The sequence below is a fragment of the Tauraco erythrolophus genome, chromosome 2 (assembly GCF_009769465.1).
Source record: "Tauraco erythrolophus isolate bTauEry1 chromosome 2, bTauEry1.pri, whole genome shotgun sequence".
In the NCBI taxonomy this organism is placed as follows: Eukaryota; Metazoa; Chordata; class Aves; order Musophagiformes; family Musophagidae; genus Tauraco; species Tauraco erythrolophus.
Genome location: NC_141466.1, coordinates 114,783,532 through 114,808,377, shown reverse-complemented (window position 1 = coordinate 114,808,377; position 24,846 = coordinate 114,783,532). Strand labels below are relative to the sequence as shown.

The 24,846-nt window shown below is 41.7% G+C and overlaps 1 protein-coding gene across 1 annotated transcript in view; it reads right to left on the bottom strand.

Annotated features, from left to right (window-relative positions):
- Positions 1 to 24,846, bottom strand: part of ALK (ALK receptor tyrosine kinase) — a 332,439-nt gene that overhangs the window by 223,420 nt on the left and 84,173 nt on the right. Inside the window, exons 2-3 of the mRNA XM_086629993.1 lie at positions 22,610 to 22,729; positions 10,669 to 10,833 (exon numbers count right to left, since the gene is read on the bottom strand). Coding sequence (XP_086486119.1) covers positions 10,669 to 10,833; positions 22,610 to 22,729 — 285 coding nt within the window. The remainder of the gene's footprint in view (positions 1 to 10,668; positions 10,834 to 22,609; positions 22,730 to 24,846) is intronic.

The following is a 24,846-nucleotide window of genomic DNA, read 5'->3' as shown; positions in this document are numbered from 1 at the left end:
ACTCAGGCAGGCAGGCAGAGCCTGCCCTATCCACACTTGGCAGCCTGAAAAGCCATAATTTTTTAGGGCAGTCAAACATAAACCATCCTCTGCCTCCTCCCCAAATACTTCCTCACCTTCGGGAAAAACACTGAGAGTGGAATTAAACCTGCATCGTAATGTTGTTTTGACTTGTCCTTTTTATTTCTGCTACACTCTGAATAAACACCTTGAAACCAGAACATCCTTGAACCTTCAGCTGCTCAAAATCAATATCTGAGTTCTGCAGCTTGGGCTTTTCTCTGATAAACAAAATTACGGTGACAGGTGAGAGGAGCTGTGATCTAACCTTTATTATGCTGTTTATGTGCCTGGCAAGGCTCCGAATGACTGCCAGAGATGACTATCTGTGGTACGCAGCAGAACGCTTCCCCTCATTGCCTGACCTTTCCACTTCCTCACTGGAAGCACACGAGAGCAGCAAGATGACCCACGCTAAAAGCAGCATACCAAGCGAGTTATTGTAGTTCTGTCCTACATCAGGTTTAATGGCAAGCAACAAACCTTCTGGTTCTGCTGCTTGAACACCTCTTCAAATCCGGAGAAGCCTACTCATGATCTTGTTTACTCATGTTTACATCAGATCATTTAGAAAGACAGCCTCTCACAGAAGAATGGGAAGATCTGATCACAGTCATAGAACAGGAAGAAGGAAAAATGCAGAACAAAGGCTAAAACCCCACTATCACATTTCTTGAATTCTTAAGGAAACGCCATTTAGAATTAAGTGGCGCTTGCTTCTCTCCTCTCTGTTGCGACACGGGAGTGTTCAGCTAACAAAGATGACTTTCATCTGGGTTAGCAAGTGATACGAACTCATTAATATCAAGTCAAAATGATTTTTTAAAATAGCCTTTTTTCATTTTAATGACAGTCATTCGTATTTATCTTCTTTTAAATAATGTTTATTTAGGGAAGGTAGAAGACAAAGGTCAAGCATTTCTAGATCGCTTGCATTTGATATAGACAACAAAGGCTGTGCCATCAAGACTGAAGGGACTCAGAAAAAGCTATTTCTTCACAGAGAGCGATGCACAACATAATTCACTGCACAGAAAGGCAGCATTGCTCAACATAGGAACAAGGTCTAGGACTGGAGATCCCAAATCAACAACAAGATATTGTAGTATGCATCCCAGGGGACATACAACGTTAACATGGAGGACTCTATTCTATTGCTCCCCTCAGCGTGCGCTCCATGACACAAGCATGTCTGGAGACCAAGAGAATATTCTGAGAAGTCTGGCCACAAGTTTGATTCCCTCTCCGGCTCTCACAGTATTCTCATGTTCTCCCATATTTCTCATGTTCCTCCATTATATCATCTGTTTAATCACTGTGCTCTCCAAAGAAGCAAACAAAGAAAAGAGATGAAACTTCAGGGATAGCTTCTAGCTCATAATTGAATGGATGATTATTCATTAGAATCTAGGCAAGTTGCTCGGGGCCACCTAAACAGGCATTGCCAGGTATTATTTCTTAAAAAAAAAAAAAAAAAAAAAAAGATACAGCACAGAATTCTCACTATCTTAACACTGCAACCTTCTTTGGTTACTTCGAGTAGGATAAAACAAGCACGCTCTGTTTAAGTCACTTTAAGAGAAAACTCACGGATTATACAGCTAAGCTCATAGGTTCCCCCCCCTTCCCTTTAAGGTAAAGGCAAAGGAAACTGCTTTAGTCAGCTCCAACATTAACAATTCCTGTGAGTAAGATTTAACCTCTGAAGGCACGTCTAGGGGAAGACTTCTTGCAACACCTCAGAAACAGCACATTCAATTGCGTCTTTCCAAAGATTAGATATTACACACGCGTTAGAACCAACACATCCTTTACAGATTTGCATTTAAACTACACAAATTTCATTAGAAAACCGAGGACAGGAACATTCAAAATTGATCTTCTCTTTCTTTACCCAAATTTACCTGTCTAGGTCAGGCTCTATTCAGGTTTAGCTTAGCCTGCCCCAAGATCCTGACTGAATCATGATCTTTTCTCTATCACAGTTCTGTTTAATTATTCAGGCTTTGTTCTTGTCGAGAGTCACACCAGTAAAATCCTGTAGCTTCCAGAGTTCTATGACTCTCTTCTAAGGCCTTCATTAAAGCCTAGGTGTGCAAGATAGCTACCGCAACACAACAACAGACACGTTATCATCAATGTTAAGAACGATAGTGAAAATATTCCAGTTCTCATCCATTTACTGATGCTTTTAACATAATATCACAGAATAGGTCTGTAGAAAATCCCGCATGGTGACGTTCATGTATTATAAGTGGACCAAGCCAACTTCCTGACAAAAATACCGTGGAACAGCAGGCATCTAACTGTTAGTACTTGTTAGAGTGCAAGAGACAAAACACCTTTGGCACAGCTAGCAACACAACGCACCTTGCGCGATTGATTTAACCACACCGTGCTTTAGTTTCTCTTTGATGACATGGAGAAACAATTCTCCTAACTTTAAAACTGTATGAAGTGCCGTATTTAGTAGAGCACTGAGAGCCTCATAGGAAAAGTACTAAAGAAGCACAGGATACTTTAATAATCGGCAATGGATATCATTAGACTATGGTTGGCAGGCAGTGGCAACATGCAACCAAGTGGCTACAAGGCTTACAGTCTCTTGCTGATACCCCTTTATCATACATTATATTTGTATGTACAGAGCTGTCACTGGCATAGTAAAAAAATAAACACACAGAAAATAGGGGTAGCAGGCAGGCTAGAAAGAAATTAAAGCAAATTAAAGCCATCAAATAACAATTTATTAATTCATTGAATGTTCTTTGCACAAATACAAGTTTTCTATACTTGAGAAGTTCAATTTAAAAAATCCCAAACACAACATACGCATGGATGTGCACAAGCATTTGGGGATAAAGAACACTGCCCCTACATCACAGAGGAAAAAAAACTACAAATGTGTGTTAATCCAGTAGTCTTTTCCTATAAAAAGGTCAAACACAGCCAAGAGCAGGATACACTTCCCTCCAGCTGTCTTTTCAACACGCCTCATCTTGCCAAGGAGAAAGCATCTCTATGATTGAGAAAGAGACCATTTTACAACCCATTTATTCTTCATTGTCTATGCCTTTTCTGGATATACTTGTTGAAGTACATTAGTCACAGGTATGGAGCAAGCCATTAGAGCATACTAACATCTGATACACGCTGAAATTATTTTTTCTTTTTCAGCTTGGGGAACAGAATGCTTCAAGTCGAGTTGCACGCAAGTCTTCACTGAATTATAGAATGAATAAACAAGATTTCTAAAATCAACAAGCCCACGTGCTTATCCATAGTCCATATAAATACATATCCACTCTATAAACAATCACACTGTCCTACAGTGAGACAATAATTTGCCTCTTTAGAGAAGGCTCATTAAAGGGAAATAATTTGCAATAACAAAGCACAAGTGTAGTACTAACGAGAAGAGCAAGCTGCAAAATGCTAAGAACATCTGGTCCATTTCTTGTACTGACAGTATGAGCTGGAATCTGACCACCATAAAAAGGCTGCATTTTTTTTCCTTCACAGCCCAATGGACTCTGGATGCAAGTTTGGTTTGCATTTCACGTATTAATGTTGCATAAATTCCTATGGGGCTGTGTTGTAACACTTGATATGTATATGTTGCCAAGTTGAGCATCAACATTTAAATCTCAAGTAGAACAGCCAGAACTATTCACTGCAAATAGTATTTTTAATTTTAAAATCCTCTCTTTCTACAACGAGCTTGAGAGTCGCCCCTACATATCCATAAATCTCTCATTTGCAATAAGACTGATGAATAATTTTCAGTCCATGTGCTGCTTCCAGATCTCATTTAATTCTTCTACTATTTCACTCGTGGTATGTCGCTGATCCTTCAACTCACATGCAACAACTATTTCCACTGACTCAATGGCTAAATCTTAGAGAGAAAAACGACTAATAGAAAACTGAATCTCACTTTGACTAAAGAAAAATGCAAAAGTTTACAACTCTTCATAAGATACCTGTAGTTCATAAACAATAAAACTAGGGTGGCCCCATACCACAGCAGTATCTTTTTAAGCACCATTCAACCATCTGGACTGAATCTTTGCAGACTAGGATGATCCACATTCTTCTCCAGCACAAAAAAGAGGAGTGCAATAAACACTCAGGTCTGCAAGGTTTTTGTCAAAATTTGCAATGGGTTCAAAACCATTTTTCTTCCAAAACAGAAATTCTCCTGAGAAGACAATGCTGGGTTTGTTTGGTTTTTTTTTTTTTCAAGACTCACCCTGTCAAAACCTCAAACTCCATGTATTGATTTACTAAAGAAAAGAAGAAATACTCTCACACCCTGTTTAAAAGGCACATAAGATAGATCAATTCTATGAGATCAAAGCATATCCTCAAACCAGTCTTAAGGATTAATGTAAAGGGAAGACTTTTGTCTGTCTAGCATGAGCCCAGTTACTCTCTTCACACTTTATTCTTTTCCAGAAAGAATTTTTTCCCCCAGTTTTTAGTGGAATGTTAAGTGTTAAAAGTCTTTTCTCTGCCTAAGAGTCCTACATGAAAAATAACTTTCCAACTACTTACTTCTTGCAAGCTCACATTGATTTATACTCTACTGTTTTGTTAATAAAGTGATAATCAGAAACAAAATATTATTTATTATCTTTTATTATCTGCCTCATTCCTCTTTGTCTGAGGAACCATAAATTAAAGTCAACAGCTATTTTATAATCCTGCAGTTCATTAACTCCCATTTGCTAATATGCTCAGTGCCTTAGCCTTGCTCCACTTCTTTAGTAATAATTACGAAAACCAAAACTACATTAACACAATGTGCAGATATTCTTGGTTTAGAACTTATGTAAGAGCTTTTCAACTAATCAGTGGCTGGTTAGGACACTGTTCTCATTCATCTCCCACTTTCCTTGTCTCCCTTCATGAAAGTTTAATCTACATTTTCCATTAAGAAATTGTCTCAATTGGCATTCACATTTACAGGGTGGTTTATTACTTTTTTGATTCTCATTGGAAATGGTGGTCATACTCCCCCCAACTTATCCCTTCATCCAAAATTTTTATCAAGTAGCTGCAAATTTTCACAGTCCTGAAATCTTCAGATAACAGAAGCGGAAATTCACTCACTTTATCTAGAATCACAAGATTTAAAAAGAGAAGCAGGCAACTTGCTTGCATCACCACAGTCAGGAGCAGTCAAGCCTCTAATCCTTCAAGTTTAAAACTACATTTACAGTTGGAAGCAGATTACGCTGACATTTGATCAAGCACAGATCTGGATCCAGTTTATGTATACCTGTTTTGGGTCCAGCTGCTGCCGGTCCTTCCTCCTTGAATACACAAGATTAACTTTGTACTAGTTGTTTCTCTCTTCTTCCTTCCTAAAATTTGACTCAGAAGGAAGCCACGACTGATCCCAGATCAGGGACCACAATTACTGCCCTCCACAAATCCATGGGTAACACAGCAACGCAATGTTGCTGACAGGAACCCGAGCCAGTGCCTCTCTGGAGGAAGGAAAACACAAGCATTGCAACAAGGTAGTAGGACAGGTGAATTCCGGAAAGGCACACTTTCTGATGGACGTTAAACCATCTGTTACTCAGAGCTGTATCCTAGAGGCCCTCACAGTACAGCAAACCCTGGCTTTGGATCAAGAGTTGAGAGGCACAGAATTTATAGTTGGTTTGACCCATCTCAAGTTTATCAGAGAGGCAAATTACTCCTTCACTTGAGCATGACAAACACATACGTCCACACAGCTGCAAAGTGCAACTTCCTTGGTCTACAAACCCTGTCATTCTAACCACAGACTGGGTTGTCTAACCTGCCTCCTTAGAAAATACTGCCACAGTTGCAAGACCTCTAATTCCTCATATTTCGTTATGATAGACTGCAGTACATTTGCTGGTATAATATATTATGAAGTATCATAAATAATTAAGAATTAATCACACTTGTCAAAATAAATAAATGCAGTCAGCGATGCAGAATGCTTGAATTTTTTATAGCATCTTTTTGCTTATTCATGAATTAAAAGAAAAGAAGTCTAGTAATCCACAACGGATTGCCTACTCATTACAGGTCTGAATCAGATCCCAACAGCGGAGGTTATCCTGTCAATCTTTAGCACTTCACTGGAATTTCAATCTTAAATCTCTGATCCTGCAGAAAGTTACGTAAAATTGACTTGGAAACATTAGTAGCTCCAGCAGATCTTCACATACCATGCAGGATCTAGCTGGCAGATACACTAGTGATTTTGTTACCCACTGGTCCACTTAGAAGATGGGGGGGAATGGATAAGAGCGAAGCATTTTAGCACAAAATTTAAAAAAAAAAAAAAAAACACAAAGTACGTTGACAGTCTCCCTTCTATAGATTTCTATAAACAGACAGTCCTGCAGTTCTTCCTACCAAATACCCAATGTTTTTGCATGGTTCAATATCATTCATCAGGCTTTAACAGAATAGCAAATAACATTAAATGTTTAAATAGCATCTTTTCTCTGACTCTCCAAATTGGCCTGAAACCCTTATTGCATTTCTCTCCTTTTTCAAAAGGAAGAAAAAAAATGGGCTGGGAGGGGAGGGAGGGAGGGACACACCACCACACCAGCCCTACTAGCACAGACCAAAGATCCATCAGCTTCAGATGTCTGGCTCTGAAAACAGTCAGGTGTAGATACATAAGAGAGAATATACGAGCAGGGAGAACAAACAGTTGTACTTCCTCACTCCTGGCCTTCACGGATCTACTGCGCAAGGATTTTCTGAGCCAGAAAAGGTAGTCTTGAGAATTTAGTAGCTGTAACTGTTTTTCTTCCCTGAAAACATCCTGTCAATTTGTGATTCTGTGAATTCTGTGAATTCATAGAAGGTTTTAGCACCAACAATACCTTGTGGAAAACGGTTCCACAGTTTTACTGTTTGGTTACTTACTGAAGGATCTCCTTTTGTTTTGAACCTGACATCTACTGATTTCTTCTAATACAGAACTGGACGGCATCAGATGAAATAACGAATATTCCTTCTACGCTCATCTTTTAGGTGCTTTATAAAGTCTTAGGAGTTTATTAAACCTTTATACATATTTTATAAAGATTTTCTAAAATTCTGTGATTTTTATAAAACTCTGCCATGTATTCCTTTAGATGTCTCTTGCAGGCAGAGTAGCCCTAGTTAAATTAAGTATCCCTAAAAGACAGCCATTACATAGTTTAGATCATCCGTGTTTCCATTCTGTTAATAACCCTCCCAGCTGTACTAAAAGATTTTTGATGCTTGGGATCAAAACAGCATTCTGCTGGATACAACAGAATGCTGTATTCCACATGCAGCTGCCCCACATATTTATACTATAGCATATTGTTCCTATTTTCTACTCCCTTCCTAGGAAGTCCCAACATCACATTTACTTTGTGATTGGTACTGAGTTGATGTTCTCACAGCTCTATTCTTACCCCTAAATCGGCTTAAGTGATTACAACCAGCTCAGAATCTGTCCTTATATATGACAAACTCAGATTTTTTTTTTCAGCCATCACTCAATTCAGATAATCTACACTAAATTTCACCTGCCACTATTACCTGGTTAAGCATCTTTCAATTCCTTGCAAACCAGACTTGCAATCTTTCACGTTTAATATCAAACTTTGCCACCTCACCATCTATCCTTATTCAGAAGGTCAATCATTTGTGTGACACCACATGCTGAACATGTCAAGTGAGTGGAGCACTCAGATGTGACTGTAACCAAATCCAGAAACACCCGAAACTACTTCTTCCTATGGGTAGCTTGATCCATGCCGATTTGTTCCGATTCCTTGAGACTGAGCTGCATCATGCTGCAGGGACAGGGGCAAAAAAATACAGAAGTTCTTCCAATATCACTCTTTGGGAGATCTACCAATGATTACCTACTGAATCTTTTTACAGAAACATCATGAAGTACAATGAATCATACCCAAGGCATTTGTCTCTATCAATGTCTTGACATGACTTGATAGCCAAGTGACAAGGATGAGCTAAACCATCCCAAAATCTAGTTAAGCTATCTGTTTATCTCTGTGCATTACTGTCTGCAAAGGAGATGAAATGAGATTGAGATAATTGGAAGTACAATTTGCAGGAAACAGTGGGGGCTGGAATTACTGTGCTTAATTATTTCAGATTGAAACAGACCACACAACTATGTGTGCCAAGCAGCTGTAATTAAAGTGATTTAAAAGAGAGAGATGCTAGCTCCAAGTGTCGATTTTCAAATGCGTCTTTATATGCATGTTACAGTCATCTAGGAGTTGCAGACCTACAGTTCTACTGAGGGTCTCAAGAGAAAATTACTACTGACTATATCCTACAAGCCTTACAATTTCTAACCAACCAACCAACAACAAACAAGCAAAGAAAACATCCCAAACAACCCACACTGCCACCCCACAAATCTAAACCCATTCAATCGATGTGTGACACTGGGTACCTGCCCCTCAAAATGGGAGAAAACAGCAGAACACAAGCTTCAGCCTAAACTGCCTATATTCCAGAAGAAGAAAAAAAAACCCAAACTTTGAACTTAGAAATGGAATTTTATCCCAGTAGGCAACTGGAAATCATCAGCTAATACCACCCTCATTTTTGGGCTACAGGGCCAGCCAACAGCCTCTCCTTCTTCTGCTTTGATAGACATATAAAATTGACTGAATACAGACAAAGGTATAACTTTACCAAAAAGAATCCAAAAGAAACATACAACAGCAATATGCAGCACCACGGTGACCCGGCCAGGCCTCTCACCTGGAACAACACATTTACTTCCTCACAGGTTTTCCCCACTCCATAAAAGTGACAGCTGCTCTTCTCAATTCAAAACAGGCGGATTTTAATTCTTAAATTACAGCAGCAGCCAGCTTGCAAGAGAATTTAAGGAAAACACCTTCTCAGCAGCAGACACTCCGATTTACCTCAAACTTTCATTTAACTATCTCTGCAGCAATAAATTTACTATGCATATCTATGTTCTTTGTCACGAAAATTAGAAGATATCTGCATGCATCACAAATGTGGTCCATCTGCTTTACACATGACATAGATCCCACCAAAATGACTTGGTTTGCTGATGAATCAGTGCTCAAGCAATGGGCCTTGAAAGCTAATTTATAACGGCTATCTGGGGAAAAGTACTATCCTATTGATATGGATGAGAAAACAGAATTAAAGAATATGAACTAAAGCAGCACAACTTTTCCTCAGTATCTGTCTGAACATAGGAACTGTTAAAAGCAGTCAGACTGCAGGTCTGCAGAGTCAAATGCCATCTCTGACACCGGCTACTAAGAAAAGGATCCTTTCATTGCAGCTTTCTGTCAGAGGCTTCCTCAGTCAGGGGCTGTAAACAGACTACCGAGTTAAATAACCAGCGATGAACGTACTCTGCAAGAACTCATCTGCTCTTTCTCTTAACTTATGCATACCTCTGGCCTCCTCATGCATCTTGTTACCACAGTTTATTCAGGTACCACATGAAAAATATCTCCTCTTGCTTGTTCTACACCCAGCACCCACTAAGTTCATGGCCGCTTCCCATTGCTCTTCAATGTGCATTTTCATAGATCTTTAAGTCCTTCCATCGCAGACAGAATAAAGAATCTTTGTCTGTTTAGTTTTTCCTAGTATGGAAACTGCTCCATATCCCTGACAATCTTTATTGTCCTTCTCTATACCTCTTTGTTCTATATTCTCCTTGCTTGGATAAAGCTTGTAGCCCTAATTCCCCCTTTGCATTTTGTAGCTCCATTCTCATCAACACCACTCGACCCTTTCAGGGAGAGGTTTCAAGCAGGTGTCATTAACAGCAGGACAGATGTTAAGAATTTTCCTGCTTTCCCAGGATTAGAAGAGTGCAAATATACCTAAAAAACTTTTTAGCACTTCTAGTCTTAAAGAAATATGCTGCTGCTCCCAGATATGATCACTAGTAGGAAAAATAATTCCGACAAACCAAGTTTTTTCCAAGGAAGGAGAAGAGCCTGTTGCACTCCTCTCTTTTCATGTTTCCTAGTTCTCTTTAGAGACAAGAACTTTTTTCTTATATTAGGAGCAAATCCCATCTTTTGCTTTCTCACCAAACAGAAAACCTACGCCTGGGACACATGGATATTGCCTCAAATGGTCTGCAAATAAGCAAGCAGTAAACAGCACCTAGAGCAGAGGTAAAACCAGACTCTGTTTTATTCATCTCTTCCAACCGCTGAAGGACCTCAAACATCAGCACCACAGTACTGTTCTCATCCAAATACTGTCCGTGGCACGGGTCAGCCCGAGTCAGATTTTACGCCACACTATACCGGTTATTTTGTTTCCCATATATATGATTCAGATTGCCTTTAGAGAAAACCAAATCCTTCATGTGCAGTGTGACTCCCTTTGTGACCCTATTTGCATTCATTGTCTGCTCCAGCAAAAAGATTATAGCTGTCTTCAGTATTTTAAGAGAACATGTTTGTTTGGGTGGGTTTTCAGGCTTTTTTTGGTAGTTTTTTGGAGCAAGGTGGTCAGAGGGGGTGTTTTGTTTTTAAAACTAACCACTACATTGAAGGCATTACATAGTTGTATTCATCTTACCTTTAGGTGTATTCTCAGAGTGATCCCTCTCTGGCCCATCTGGGATGTTTAGCTGAGAAATCTCCTCTGCACTCACTCTGAGCCAGGCATTGTTGGAGGTTTCCCGATCTTTGGAGGAAAGGGAATATTCCAGCTCACAAGGAGATTCAAAGTTGCATTCAAATACTAGAAAAAGAAAACAGACATAGAACATACCAGGTTAATTAAATCCAGCTTCCTCTGTGCTGGAAGGTGTGTATACACACTCACTTTATATTTCAGTAAGTCAGGGCTTGCTGTTTTCCATAATGAGGTAGAAAGACATGGAGGAAGTCCATAAACAGGCAGGCAAAAACATGCCCAAAATGGACCGCACGGAGAGGGTCATTATGGAGGTAGCAGCAAATCAAGAGGAAGGTCCAAGAGCCGGTAATTCCCCTTCAGGACAGATAAAAGGGCAGCACAGGCTAAAGCAGGGAAAGGCATCATCTAGACTGAAAGGGAAATAGCTTAGTCAACTGATAAAATGGGACAGAAAGCCAATCTCTTCTGGGATGCTGGTTCAAATTCAACCAGGACCATAATAGTGCAAAGACTACTAACAGGCTTCATAGTCATGTTCCATCTCAGCGAGCACAGAACTCTGCAAAGCGAGTCATATATCCTGGGCATACAGGACACGCTGGTAGCCATAGGGACTGCACCCTGCGAAGCAACCTCCTGACCCCCTGGGTTTGAAAAGCTTCACTGAGGCAGCAGAAACAGCAGAAGCTTGATCTACTGCCGCAAAACTTCAGCCTCCAGGCAGTACAGCCAGCATCTGCCTCTAACACAGACATTTCTTTTTGAGATGTTTCTCTTTCAGAAACCAATTACCCTGCTGGTGCAACTATGATTCACTTCCCAGTGTCCAGCTTACTATCACACCCTAATTCAAGTTGCTTAACACAACAGGCAGTGATAACCTGCACAGATTTCACTTTTAATCATCAAGATTGCTGGAATGCCCTGTATTCGTTTGCTTTTGTCACCACAGTCAGCACTCAACACAATATTATTCAGTAACGGAAAGAAATTGTTCCTGAACTAACTCAGTATTTCTGGAAATGCTAGATCCATTTGAAAAAGCCCCCCCAAAAAAATACAGCTCTTCTACAGTTTTCTGTGCTGTCTACTGTCCTGCCATAGCTATGCAAGTGGAACAAGTAATCTGAACTGACGTTAGTGAAATTAACTAATTTTTTAAAAAAACTTCAATTACATTCTCTATTAAACATCTAATTTCTTCTTAGTGTGCACAGATTTATGTAGTTCATTTTATTCTCCTGGCAATATAACATTTTCTAATCTGAAGGTTAATACCGTTGCCCTCTCACTCTACTTTTCCCAGCTAATTTGCCTTTTTAACAGCAAGCTGGAAGGAGCAGAGTCTGTTTTTCCAGTCTACATTTGATTTTCTTAATCAGGTGTTCTATCATTCACCCAGCATTTCAAATGCTTCACAACACCATGGAAACCATATAATCTAAGGAATCCATGTACACGACAAGCAGCAGTAACAAGGATTATACATTATTTCCTTAAATCTGAATGCACAAGTCACAACCCTCTTCAGGCCTCTCTGTTATCAATACAAATTTCATGATACACGAAGCACACTTCAATTTAGGCAGCAGGGAACAGTGAATATATTCATGCTATATGGTTTACTACTGCAACATCATACCCAAACCTCAGACCACTTATCTCTAGTCCCATAGATGTTCATTAAAAAAGAAAAAACACAGCCAACATTTTTTTAACCCTATAAAGTGTTAAGGGTGTAATAAACTCTGTATGAAAGCCCAAACGGACAGAAGGGCAACCAAACATTCAACTACATGTTAGAGAAGATACATCACCATTACTGTACGGTTTAGTTACAGGGAACGCCTTGAGTAGTACGTGTTTTAAGGCACTGTCAAAAAAAAAAGGCAGAGGGGAGAAACACAGCTCGTGCAAGGACCTTTTTTGACAGAACCCACAGGACAATGGAAGAGAAAGCACAGACCAAGGACAACACATGGGAAGAGCAATCATTTCAAATCGACTATTTCATTCTTCATGGGCCTCTCTCTCCCCTGCCAGTCTCTCCTATTTTCATGAGCTTTCCAGCACTCAGTGGTTGCTTCCACTCCTCTCCCATCCAGCTGGCAGGAACAGAAGCCTTTGTGCTCTCATACCCTCTTGCCCCCACGCAGAGAAGCCCTTCATGGAATCCACAAGGCGCTCCCGTTTCCCTCCTCCAGCCCTCGCCCTCTGACACTCTGATTACAGTGCCTACAAGCACTCCATAGCCAGCTCAGCTCCCCCATTCATTCTCACCTTCCAGAACCTCCTCCTCAATTGAGAGAGAGAGATTTGAGATTGAGAGCTATCAATTGGTTGTGGAGGCCTTAAACACAGCAGGTCTCTGACCTACAACTGGGACAGCTTAATTGGGATATGTGATTAAATAACAGTCGTCACATTTAGTGTTATGACCTCTGCAGACAACTAAAGCCTCTGCCTGAAGGAGGAAAAGTACAGGAAAAAAGGCAAGCAGGAATACTATTTCCTTCCCTTGCAATGAACAGCCTACGGAGAAGCGGACATGATCTGACACGCCTGTTGTGGTCAAGCTGAACAGCCTTTACAACACGTTATTCCTTGAAAGAGGGGGAGACTACCTGGCTCATACATCTGAGATTGTCTGCGACCTAACGAAAACATACTTCCATCTTTTAGTTCTCCCACATGACCAGAATATCTGCACTCTTCAAAGGCTCTTACTTAAACTAATCTCATATCGAACACAAATTTCACTGCTATTAGTATTTCTTTGTACAGAATAGGATATCTGATGCAACACAGCAAAAGTCTGTGCAAAAAGCATCCAGTCTTCCAAGCCTCACGTTGACTTCCTACCCTCAGGCTTTCCTTCTTTCACAATGCCCTTCACTACTGACAATGTAATACACTTTATAAAAAAAGACACAACCCACATTATATACAATACCTACATTTTTTTCACAAATAAGTTGCCCTTGGTGTGGTAGCTGCTTCAAGACCATATAAACCACATTTGCAAATACAGAACCTTCACAATATTTGGATTGCTGCCACAAATCACCTGCCATTTTTAAGGCCCACGCGTAAAAAACGGTCTTTCTCCTTCCTTTTTTACTTTTGTCTTAACATGTTTAAATGTGACACCAAGTTTATTTTTTTTCTTGCCCAGCCAAGCACATAAAGAAGTAGCCACGTGCCTTCGGAAGCTGAATAAAGGCCATTCTGCCCTTTTCTGAAAAACAGCAAACACTGCAGGAAAGGTAATTAAATCTAACACAACTTTTAGTGATTATTTTTTAGACCTACTACCAATACAAATTGACTAGATAAAGAGCTTTAGGACTCGAGTAGTGTGCCCCGTGAGTAAAGTGGAGTTTTTTGTGATTTTTGGTGGGGTTTTTTAAGACATGTCACAAAGATTTATATCTAGTATACGCATTTATGCCACGCTATATTGACACGATACAGCCTAAAGGCTCTCTAGGAATTTAAGTTCCAGTAAATTGCAAAATCGCTTTTTAAATATATTGGAAAAAAAAAACCTCCTTGTCCAACAATCGTTTGCATCTGCAAGCACTGGATGCTAGAGACAGAACAGCTAATTTATTAGAAGTATTTCATCAGCACTACACCTTTAGAGAGGAAACAAAAGTGATGTTTATAATCAAATCAAGGTAAACACCTGTTTTAAGAAAGGCTGTAGACATCAATCATTTCAGTTTCTGGTATGTAAGAAGATACAGGACACCAATCATAGACTGAAAAGTAAGTTAAGCTACTATCCAATTGAAAAAACAGCGGAAACTGTGTATGTCTGATGGTGTTAGAGTCTTGTGAGTGCTCCAATTCATTTCTTTTTAATCAACATACCTAGCGGCAATAATCTGTCCACAAACAACTAAAATACCTGGCAACTACATCTGTTTCAATTAAACTGACTAGAGTTTTCTAATAAACAAATGACTTAAAATAGCACTATAAATCGCATGCCAAAACACAGTAATCCGCAGAAAATACCTTCTACATTGCTGCAGGTCAGATTATGGATCGCTTGCTCTTTGGATCATCTTAGATCATTTGTGCAACCACACATCACAGAAACATGCCTTATTTAGACCAAAATAGTCTAATTTAAAGATAGATATAAAAAAGTCTATTCTTTTTAAGAAATTACTCAGATTATCCTTTCTTCAGCTACCCAACAATACACTAGATTTATTTCAAGCCACATCTCCTTTAAACCACAAAAATCTTACCAGAAGGTAATTTCTTCTTCTTAGACTGCTCCTTTCTAGTTCTACATGTGTCTGACCTAAAAAGGTCCTTTTCACTCCTGGTCTGCTGACTTTTACAAATCACTCCTCCTCCATTACTCTCAGCTGGTCACCCCTTTGAAAAGGTGTGGCTGCTTTCTCACCTGACTACAATAGACAAGAGAGCAGGTAGAAGTTCTCTGTTCTCAGAAGGACAAGCTTAGAGATGTACATCCTAACTAGCATCTCATCAGCTTAAACATGACTAATTTGTACTACATCTACAGACACAAATGCACAGCGTAGAGGTCACTTCCACTGATCAAAATGGGACCACAACCTCCCTCAAGAACACACCACCTCCAGCAGGAACAATCGCAGCAGCAGTGTAGAAACAGATAAAATATTCTTGCACAAGATGTCTTTTTTTATACAAATATTGACAGTTATTCCTTGTGGAGGAGACATAATTTAAATTGTATAGTAGAGATTTGCTCTGCTGAGTGAGCTTTGAGACCTCCATCAATACCCACTAACCTCTATTATACTCATGTTAGAAGGCCTATAAGGTTTTAATTTATGACAGGGAAATGACAAATTGATTTTCCAGTTATTAATCCTAGGGACAGAGCCAGCTCCTAAAGCCTTCCCATTCCCTCTGGGTAGAAAAGGGTACAGGGCATACAATCTAAAGCTTTTGATTGCTTCTTCAGGTCCTTCTGAATTTCAGTCCAGCAATATGGGGGGTACATGCATGGGGCGATGCAAAGAAGCCTGCAGCGACAAGTATTTCTCCCCCAAAACAGCACATAAACAGGAGACTGTGCTCTCTGGCTGTCAGCTCACAGTCTGCTGAACACCTTTGGTGGAACACCAAACACAGGCCAGGCCCTTGGAAGCCAGCATTGCCCTCCTGGCACAAAGTAGGGGTGAAACTCTTTGCAAAAGGATTCCCAGTGCCACCTTTCCACTGTGCAAATGGAGGTACAGCAGCCATTTAAAATGAACGAATCCACTGCAGGATGGAAGAGTACAGAAGAAAACACAAGGGGAAAGGGAAAAGGTGTCAGCAATGGTGCAAATTAAAGCAGAAAAACAACTGCAGGGTCTAACTACCTTGTTCCTGACACAAACGAAAGCCTGAAGAGACATTTACACCTACTTCCGTCCATTGCTCAGCACTGAGAAAGGACAAACTGGCACACTTTAAGGGATAGTACTACACGTGTACCCCGGCCATCCAACCCAGGCCTTACTGCCCCTGGCAAACACCTGCACTGACAGTAAGTGCCTGGTCTTTGGGGTGCCGCCCCAGGAGCTGACAAACTGGAGAGCGGCAGCACGGCATGACAGGGAGGGGAGCAACGAGGGAGGCACTGGAGGAGCCCCATGGCATTGCTCCATACTGCACAGCTTTGGGCTCCATCCCACCTGATGTGCCTCAGTCACCGACAAGTGAAGCAGTGAGGAGAGCAGGAGAGCATCTTGGCAGCACACCAACCCCCCGCCCTGCCCTGACACCCAGCCCATGTTCATCAGGGACCTTCTTTTAATTTAAAGCTACTTAGCGCAAGTCAGCTCATCCCTCTGTCCTTCCCCTGCACCAGTGGGTCTTCACGCACGCTCCCTCGACCTCCGGTTCGCCGACGGGAACAGCTCCAGTCCCTCTGGGCCCCGCTGCTCGGCAGCGCGGCGCCTGTCCCCCCGCCCACGGGCCCGGGCGGCGGCCGCTTGTGACCCCGCGGGCCGGGCGGGGTGCAGAGCCCCGGCCAACCCCGGAGCGGAGTGGGGCAGCCGGGGCCGGAAGAGGCCGGGAGGTGGCGCGGCGGGGCTCGATGCCCGGCGGGGCTCGATGCCCGGCACGCCTTCAGGGGCTCGCCCCGCTTGCCTACGAGCCCCCCCACCCCTTCAGGGCAGCGCCCCGTTCTTTCCCTGCTGCTGCCCGGGGCCTCTTCCTCCCTCCCTCCTCGCTCCGCAGAGGCTCCCCATCCCCGCCACCCCCAGCTCCCCGGCGGGGCTGGGGTCGCGCCCGGTCCCCGAGCCCGCGCAGCCGCCGGTGGGGACCCGGGGCGGCCGGGCCCGCTCAGGTGCCCGCCTCCGGGGCCCGTCAGAGCGCGCTGCGCGGCGTGCGAGGGAGGTTTCATCGCGGCCGGTTTGTGCCCGGCGTCCGGGGGGTATTCCCGGGCGCGCTGCCCGCCGGCTGCGCCAGCGCTGCTCAGGCCTGCGCCGCCCGCCTCGAAGGAGAACCGCTCGGGTTTCCCTCGGGAGGGGCTGTTAAAGTCGGATCGCATCCTGAAGAAATAAAGTTTTGGAGGAGCGGTGCCCCACAGGAGGGATGATTTCACCTGCTCCGTAGGAAGCGGGAATCACTCCCCGGGGGAGAGCTCTCAGGCCTGGGTGCCAAGCGGAGGGCAAGCTGCCTGCCTCCCGGGGGAGCCCGGCGCTCTTCTCGTGCCAGAAGCGTTTCAGTTAATCCTCTGGGGAGTGCGCGAGCCACAGCTGGATGGGCCGCTGCTTGGAGAAAACGGCAATAATGCAACCATTCATTTATTTGTTAAGAGAGCCTTTAAAATGACAGCGTATACTTTATATCCTCCCAGCTCCTCAGCGCGCACCAGGGACTGAACCACCAAATCTTTGACAGCTGCTTTGTTCAGTGGAAATCAAGCCACAAAGAAGAGGGCCAGGACGCCTTCATCAATCAATTATCAGCACAGTCTTCCAAGACGGCTACAGAGAGAGGTGTGAGGGGTGGGGGAAGAACAGCCAGCAATAGTTCTTGTTTTCATTCCTCCTGCTCTAAGACGTGACAGAGCTCATCCTCCACGCAGGAAATATTTGTCCACCGAGTCTCCCATGCGTGCAGCAAAAACCATAAACAAAAGTGCATTGCTAATGCCAGTTCTGGCCAAAAGACAGAAGTCCCGACTAACAGCAATTGTTGGAAAACATGCTCCAGCTGGTGCGAAACAGTGGTTGGATGAATCGTCATATTTTGACAATGCATACAAGGGACCTCTTGCGTGAAGTTTGAGAGATCTCTAGAGAAAATGAATACTTGAGAGAAATGACATTTGTTGTCTTACTGTATGTTATTTTATTATTGAAAAAATGTTGTGCTGTCATTGACGTATTATCTGCAGATCAAAGAGGATATAAGGAAAAGAATAACTTGAAAGTAAGTAAAAATGTCTCCCTAATAAGATTTTTTTTTCTTCTTTCTTGCTTAGCACAGCCTTCAGTTTAGGTAGGCAGACGCTGCTTTTCCTGTGATTTTCCTCCCTCTGGATTTCAGCACCATTGCACATGGCAAAAATACCATCTAATTGTTAAACAAGAATTCTTGCATATGTATGTGGGGTCGCAGCATCTGCTATTTTTTATGGAGCAATTCTATTAATCTCGTGTGAATAATTGCTGTTAATTGAAGTCTTGCCCTATTATATTCATAACACTATTTCCAAAACTATGTTAGAGTACTTCTAAGATTGCAAAAAGGACGTGTTTGAATTAAGGTAGTATATCACTTTTGCAATATCTTTACTAAGAAAGCATTGATTCATTTTTCCTCAGGGACTAAGTATTATTCTCCTCATTCCTCTGCTGACTTTATCTCACCTTCTGAACAGGAGCTTGTTTTAACAATTAGTTCGTATCCCTGCATCTCACCATGCCATGCTGAGCCAAGTATCATGATAGCTTTTTCACTCTGAAAACGTCAGTATTAGTCTGATATGTCATAGATTTATAAAACAAGTAGTCATGGGAACCTAGCTGTAGCAAGGATTCATCTGGCTGGTGCCCTTTTTCTCTCCATCTTCCCTTTTGTTTGACGTTCAGACTCACTGAGTTTCATGTCAGCAGTATCTATCTGGTATCCAACTCATGTGAATGAAATGGTATTTTGAACGCACGCACATGAGGACTTGAATCCAGCAATGTGCACACAACCTACCAGCGAAAAAATTAATAATCTGACACCTCGCTGAGCAGCTGCCGTGCCACTGAGCATCAAATACACAGCGAGAATGACCCCAAATTATTCCGCAGTAAAATTAGTCCAACGCATTTTATTGTTTTTTTAGCAAACCCAATTCAGGAAATCATGAGCTCGTCATAGACGACATTCCATTAGAAAGTGTAAAAAAAACCCACCAACAACCCTGTCAAATTAGTTTCCTGAAGACCTAGAGCTGAGGAAATTATTAATAAGTTGTTAATAGAGGCCATCCTTTGGATTATGCTTTTAGTACCTATTAAATCAAAGCTGTGAATAATTATGCACTCTTGAAGGTATGTGCTCCTCCTCTGCTGAACTTACCTTTTGTAGACATTTTTAAACAAACCAGTCATTTGGTAGTTGAATCTGCTATTTCCCCCTGAGTTTCAGCCCCAGTTAACTTTGGAATCCAAACCACCACTATTTCCTAAACTTCATGGGGGCAAAAAAAATTGGTAAACTATATTGAAGAAGTATGACACAGCCTGAGAGTTCAGCTGGTTCACAACAGCCAAGGAGTTCAGCTGCTACTGGGGGAATCTGGCAAAGAGATGCACACATAGCACAGTGGCATAAGAAGAGTTAAAAAGCAAAAGCCATCTCTTGTTTCCCAAAAGGTCCAACATGGCAACCCTTACGCCTATTATTCTCATTAAATGTGTTCTTCTTTCAAAACAGAATTTAGATGGGCTGAATGGCATTTGATTTTTTTCCAATTGGTAGCACTTTCTGCAGTTGCTACCATACCCTGCCAGGATCGTGTTCCAGGTTCTGTGTTGTTGGCTGGCCCAAGGGGATGTAGAGGATGAGGCAGAGGAGTGTATTTAACTGTATGAAGACTTCCAGGCCTTAAGGGGTGCCCGTCATCTGGAACCCCTCTTACAGAAGCTTAATGGATTTTATGCAGTGGACAATTGATTTCTTATACAATACCTATACAGAAGAGAAAATTAATATTCAACCAACCAGGACAAGAAATGAAATATGCAGCTGGGTGCACTTAATCATGTAAGCCTCAGGACAGAGTTCCATCAGCGCTGCAAATGGGAGATTAATACGCTACCATAAGTCCACATACGCAGAATGCATTAAAAGTTTCTTCTGGCCACATGAAATAGTCTGAATGTACTTCAAAGAGAACAAAAGATAACACAAAAATATGGGCATTTAAAGACTCCTCCTGTCCTCCAGGCTGAATTCCCAGATAATTTTGACTTCGTGCGTTTGTTTTTTTTAAGTTTTTACGTTCTGAAAGGCAGGTGGATTTTGCATCTCTGAGATGGTAGATGATTAATCAATGCTTGGATAGAGACAAATCTAGAAACCTCTAGACAAAATAGAAAAAAAGTCTTGTGAATGCATCACTCTCTAGTATCCTCTTGTGCCAGTGATTATCTTTTGGGATTGCTGCATCTAGTTTCAAAGATATCACCAAGCAATGTTCATGCCAGAACTACTGGAGGTGGACCGTCAGAATTTTTAATTCTGAGGAAAGGAGCAGGGAACTTAGTTTGGCAGAGGAAGAGGGACCCTACGTTTCAATTTACTCAGCCTTTCAATCAAAGAGATTTCTCCAATAGGGCAACATGGGAAAAAAGTAATTAAGGCAACTAATATTGCCCCAATCCAGCAATGTGAGCCAGTTAATTAGATGGGTCCCATCAGATGATTAGGCAAACAAAGTTTTGATAGAAGTTTTATAGAGCACTCTGTAATCATAATCATGCTGGGAGCAGTGCGGAAAGCTTCTGACAGCAGAGCAAAACACTCTGGTAGTAAAGGACTGCTAGGTTTTATTTCTGCTAATGATTTATTGTGTGATTTTGAATTAACCACTTAATCAGAAGGCAGGGGTGGTCCTGGGACAAGGTAACTTGCCTAGAGCTTGGATGGTCTAACGTTGTCTTCTGCCTCGTTCTGCTGACTCCCTGCATGACCTTCACAGAGCTGCTTAGATCCAGAGCCAATAACCAGCTGCTGAAAGGCACTGTCCATCCCTGTCGTGCTCATAGCAGTTCTGGACAGAAATCTAGATCCTCGGGAAGTTTACTGATAAACATTCAGATGCATATAAGCTGTAGGGATGCAGAGGAATGGAGAGGAGTTTTAAGAATTGCCCTCTTAGGCTTGGGCTCTGCTTAAAGGCTCTACTCCACGTGCCCACACCAGTCCTCCACACACTGCATGTCTGAAGTGGCAGGAAGTATGTCCGCATAGTGATGCTATGGGGCGTTCCAGTCTGAAATGCAGGACTTTGAGGGCTACTGTTACCCCTTTAGTTTAAAGGAGGTTCTGCCAACTGTTGGAAATATTAAAGTGCAAAGCTAGAAAAAAACAAATTACTCCTGCCCCTCTTCAAGATTCTCCAGTAGTTTCAAGTGCATGTCCTGAATTACACCTACTGAGGGAGAAAACAGTTTAGACTTGTCCTGAGTGAAGATTGTATTTTGTGTTTAACACCTCATGCAATTCCTGCCTTTCCTTGCGAAACAGATGGTTGGAATATGGTAAAATTTGGTCTTGTGCAACCAGCTAAAATCATAATAAATCATTTGTGCTTAGATGCAGTACATTTATCTCCATGTGATGCTGTCAGATGGAATCAATGCTTTCAGGTTTTAAGAACAAAGCCTTCCCTTAGAATAGTATTACGGAGAAACTGAAAGAGTTTAGGAAGAAGTAGTAAAGGATAAATTAAAAATCATCCTTGCAACTTCTGAGAAAGCCAAGTGAGGGAAAAAAGATTGTACTACTGTCCCTTCCAAAATAAAATTGGTGTGTCCTCATCGTTCAAGCAGATACAACAGCTAGCAGCAGATATTGTATGCCAGTGGAAAGAATATATATTGCACACATAAAAGGCTGCAACATAAATTTGAAGAAATATGGGACTCCTTCGTATAGGTAGGTCAAACTTTTCCCTCAAGCAGATAATTACAGGCTTGGGGTGAGTAAATCTTATTAGCCTCTCAGCACCTTATCTCCCCTCATAGAAACTGGTAGTAGATATATAGTAGATATATTCTACTTCAGTCACTTTCTGGATTGCATATTAGATATTGCCTTATGCAGCCTGGTCCTAACTACAACTGTAGTATTTCACAGTGAAATTACTATGGTTAGTCAGTAAAGAGGTCATACCAGAGAATGGATGAAAACAGATTCCCAAATTTTGGAAGGGATGGGAGTTATGAAAAGAGACGGCAAGAAAAAATAAGCTTGGTACGCAGCTCTTCTTTTCATAATATCACTGGATTCCAACACAGCACCCTGATATTACAGTCTGGGACCTTGTTTTTGAGAGAATAGGGCAGGTTGGGCCAGCCAGGGTCACCAGGCACCTCCATGGAGATGGTGATGGGCCGAAGCCACATTGGGACATCAGCCTGACCCTAGGCTGGGCTGAAATGAGGATCCTGGGCCTATGGGCAAGGTGGGGAAAGGCCCCAGGGGTGGCTGGTAAGGGGCAGTAAGGCTTATTAGCTGATTATTATTAGCTTATTAGGGTATTTTATCATGAATCATTTGACTTGTGTTGTTTGGCACCAGTATTAATTATACCAGTATCCTTGGGCAGTTAGCTACAGCCTCTTGAGGATAACATATAAATACCACTCACTGTGTCGTCCTCTGTGGGAGAAGAAAGGGGATGTGTCTCTCATGACCCAGGTCAAGTTCCAAGCAGAGTAACCAGGAGGAAGAGGAGGGCTGCTTGCTGGGAGTTCAGAAGTGCTCAGACCTTTCGTTTAAAAAAAAAGAAAAACAAACATTATGTATAACGTAGCTGTTTGGTTACTACACATCAAGCACAAAGATCTTAAACAGCTCTATAGACCATATGCAATAAGCACCAATATTCAACTACTTCTGGGTCGGTTCTTCCTTCCTGTTACATAGGCACACGGGGAGACAGGACATAAATTGCTTTACATAGCAAAATTATCATCACCTAGAAAAACCGTCAGCGTTAATCTCACACTGATTCTAAGTTCTCTTTGACCTTTCAGTCCCTCAATTTGTTGTTTTAAAGTTTTGTTAGCATGTGGAGATGCCATACATGGAACAGGCAAATATGTGCTAAGCTTCTGTTCAACAACCCAATGCATCTCAAAGATGCTTTTGGGGATTAGAATACTACAGCGACCCAGAACAGGTGAGGATCTGCACAACCCCGCGCTAACTCTGCAAGACCTCAATGATATTAGAGGTGCAAAGAGAAACAGTAGCTGAAGTAACATGCAAGGTCAACGAGCAAAGCAGATCTCTGTAAGCTTTGAAAGCACAGATTTTCCCTGTGAGCGTTTAAGTTGGATTTTCTGAAGATGACAGGATCTTAAGTATTCTCATCTCATTTTTTGAGGTCCTCAGGGGAAAGGTAGGATTTAACTTTGCAGAAATACAGGCAGGCAAAACTTGTGTTTGGAAGGTTCGTTTGATGGAACAAAATAAACCTCTGGATTGCTGGTATGTTCTGATTTCTCAGAGAAGCCATAAAGAATTTGTTGTTCAGAAAGAAAAAGTACATTTTTTGATCTAGTAAATAATATTTTTGTCAAGTTGCTTACTTGAGTTCTTTTAGTTTAGGTGCAGTGCTAAGCTTCACTGTAATAACAGCAAACCAATTTGATAATACTTCCAGTAAAAGCTTGGTAAAACTTTCTGTAACAATAGGAATTAACTAACTTAGGGTAATAATTAATTCAGAGTGCTGAAGAACTGTCCTTTTCAATGGATAAATAGTAACGGATAATAAAAGATACATTTAAGAGGATAACAGTAAACGTGGCAAATGGCTGAAGCCTTGGGGAAAACACTGCTTTGATTCTGTTAAAGCTCTGCTTAGCCCTGCTTCCCACTTCCACTAAAGAAAAATTCACTTGAAAATTTCAGAGGGGCTTGTCAGAAGCTTAAATACCAAGTGTTAGTTGTGCCCTGTCTCGTTCTCAGTGCAATCGCATATTTAGCACGCTCCCGTAACTGGGCAACGATAGCAAAACCAAGAGAAAAACAACCATTCTTACGTAAGAGCTCTGACTCTTGCTCATTGCTTAGAGCAGTAATCTTCAAGATAAGCATGGACTTCAGGCTGTAATGTAAGCCACTCTAGAGTGGCAAAAATTTAACATCCCAAATGGCTCAATTAGTTCTAAGTTGCGTTACAATAACTACATATCCTCTACTGTTGTCTGGAATGTAGTGACACAGAAGATCAGGCCTCTGAGGGTGGTGAGGCACTGGAGCAGGTTGCCCAGAGAAGTTGTGGCTGCCCCATCCCTGGAAGTGTTCAAGGCCAGGTTGGATGAGGCTTTGGGCAACCTGGTGTAGTGGAGGGTGTCCCTGCCCATGGCAGGTGGGTTGGAACTAGATGATCTTTGAGGTCCCTTCCAACCTAAACCATTCTATGATTCTATGATTCCATTTATGGGGGTAGATATCAAAGCTAGTCCTGCCTCCAATTGCGAATGGTGAAGTGTTAGGTAACTATGGAATAACCTTTATATTGGCTTTTCCTTCCTTACATCAAGACATAGTTGACGTATCTTTCAGTAGCTCCTCGTAAGCTGGTTGTGGCAAATAATGTCAGGTTTCATTACAATAGTTATAACAGTTGCCAAAAGCAGGCTTTTTTTCCAACAAATGTGCTTCAATTTGATGCTGATATAAAATAATAAATACAATAATAATATTAATAAAAATTGAGCTCCTGAAATAAGCTAGGTTTAAAAACAATGGATGTATTATGTGTGTTTTGTCAGATGTGAGATTCCTGACCAGTGTCAATATCTCTATTATGTAACATCTGTATGCCCTCAGTCTCCAAAATGGGGAAGGATTTAATACCCTAGACACAGGTCA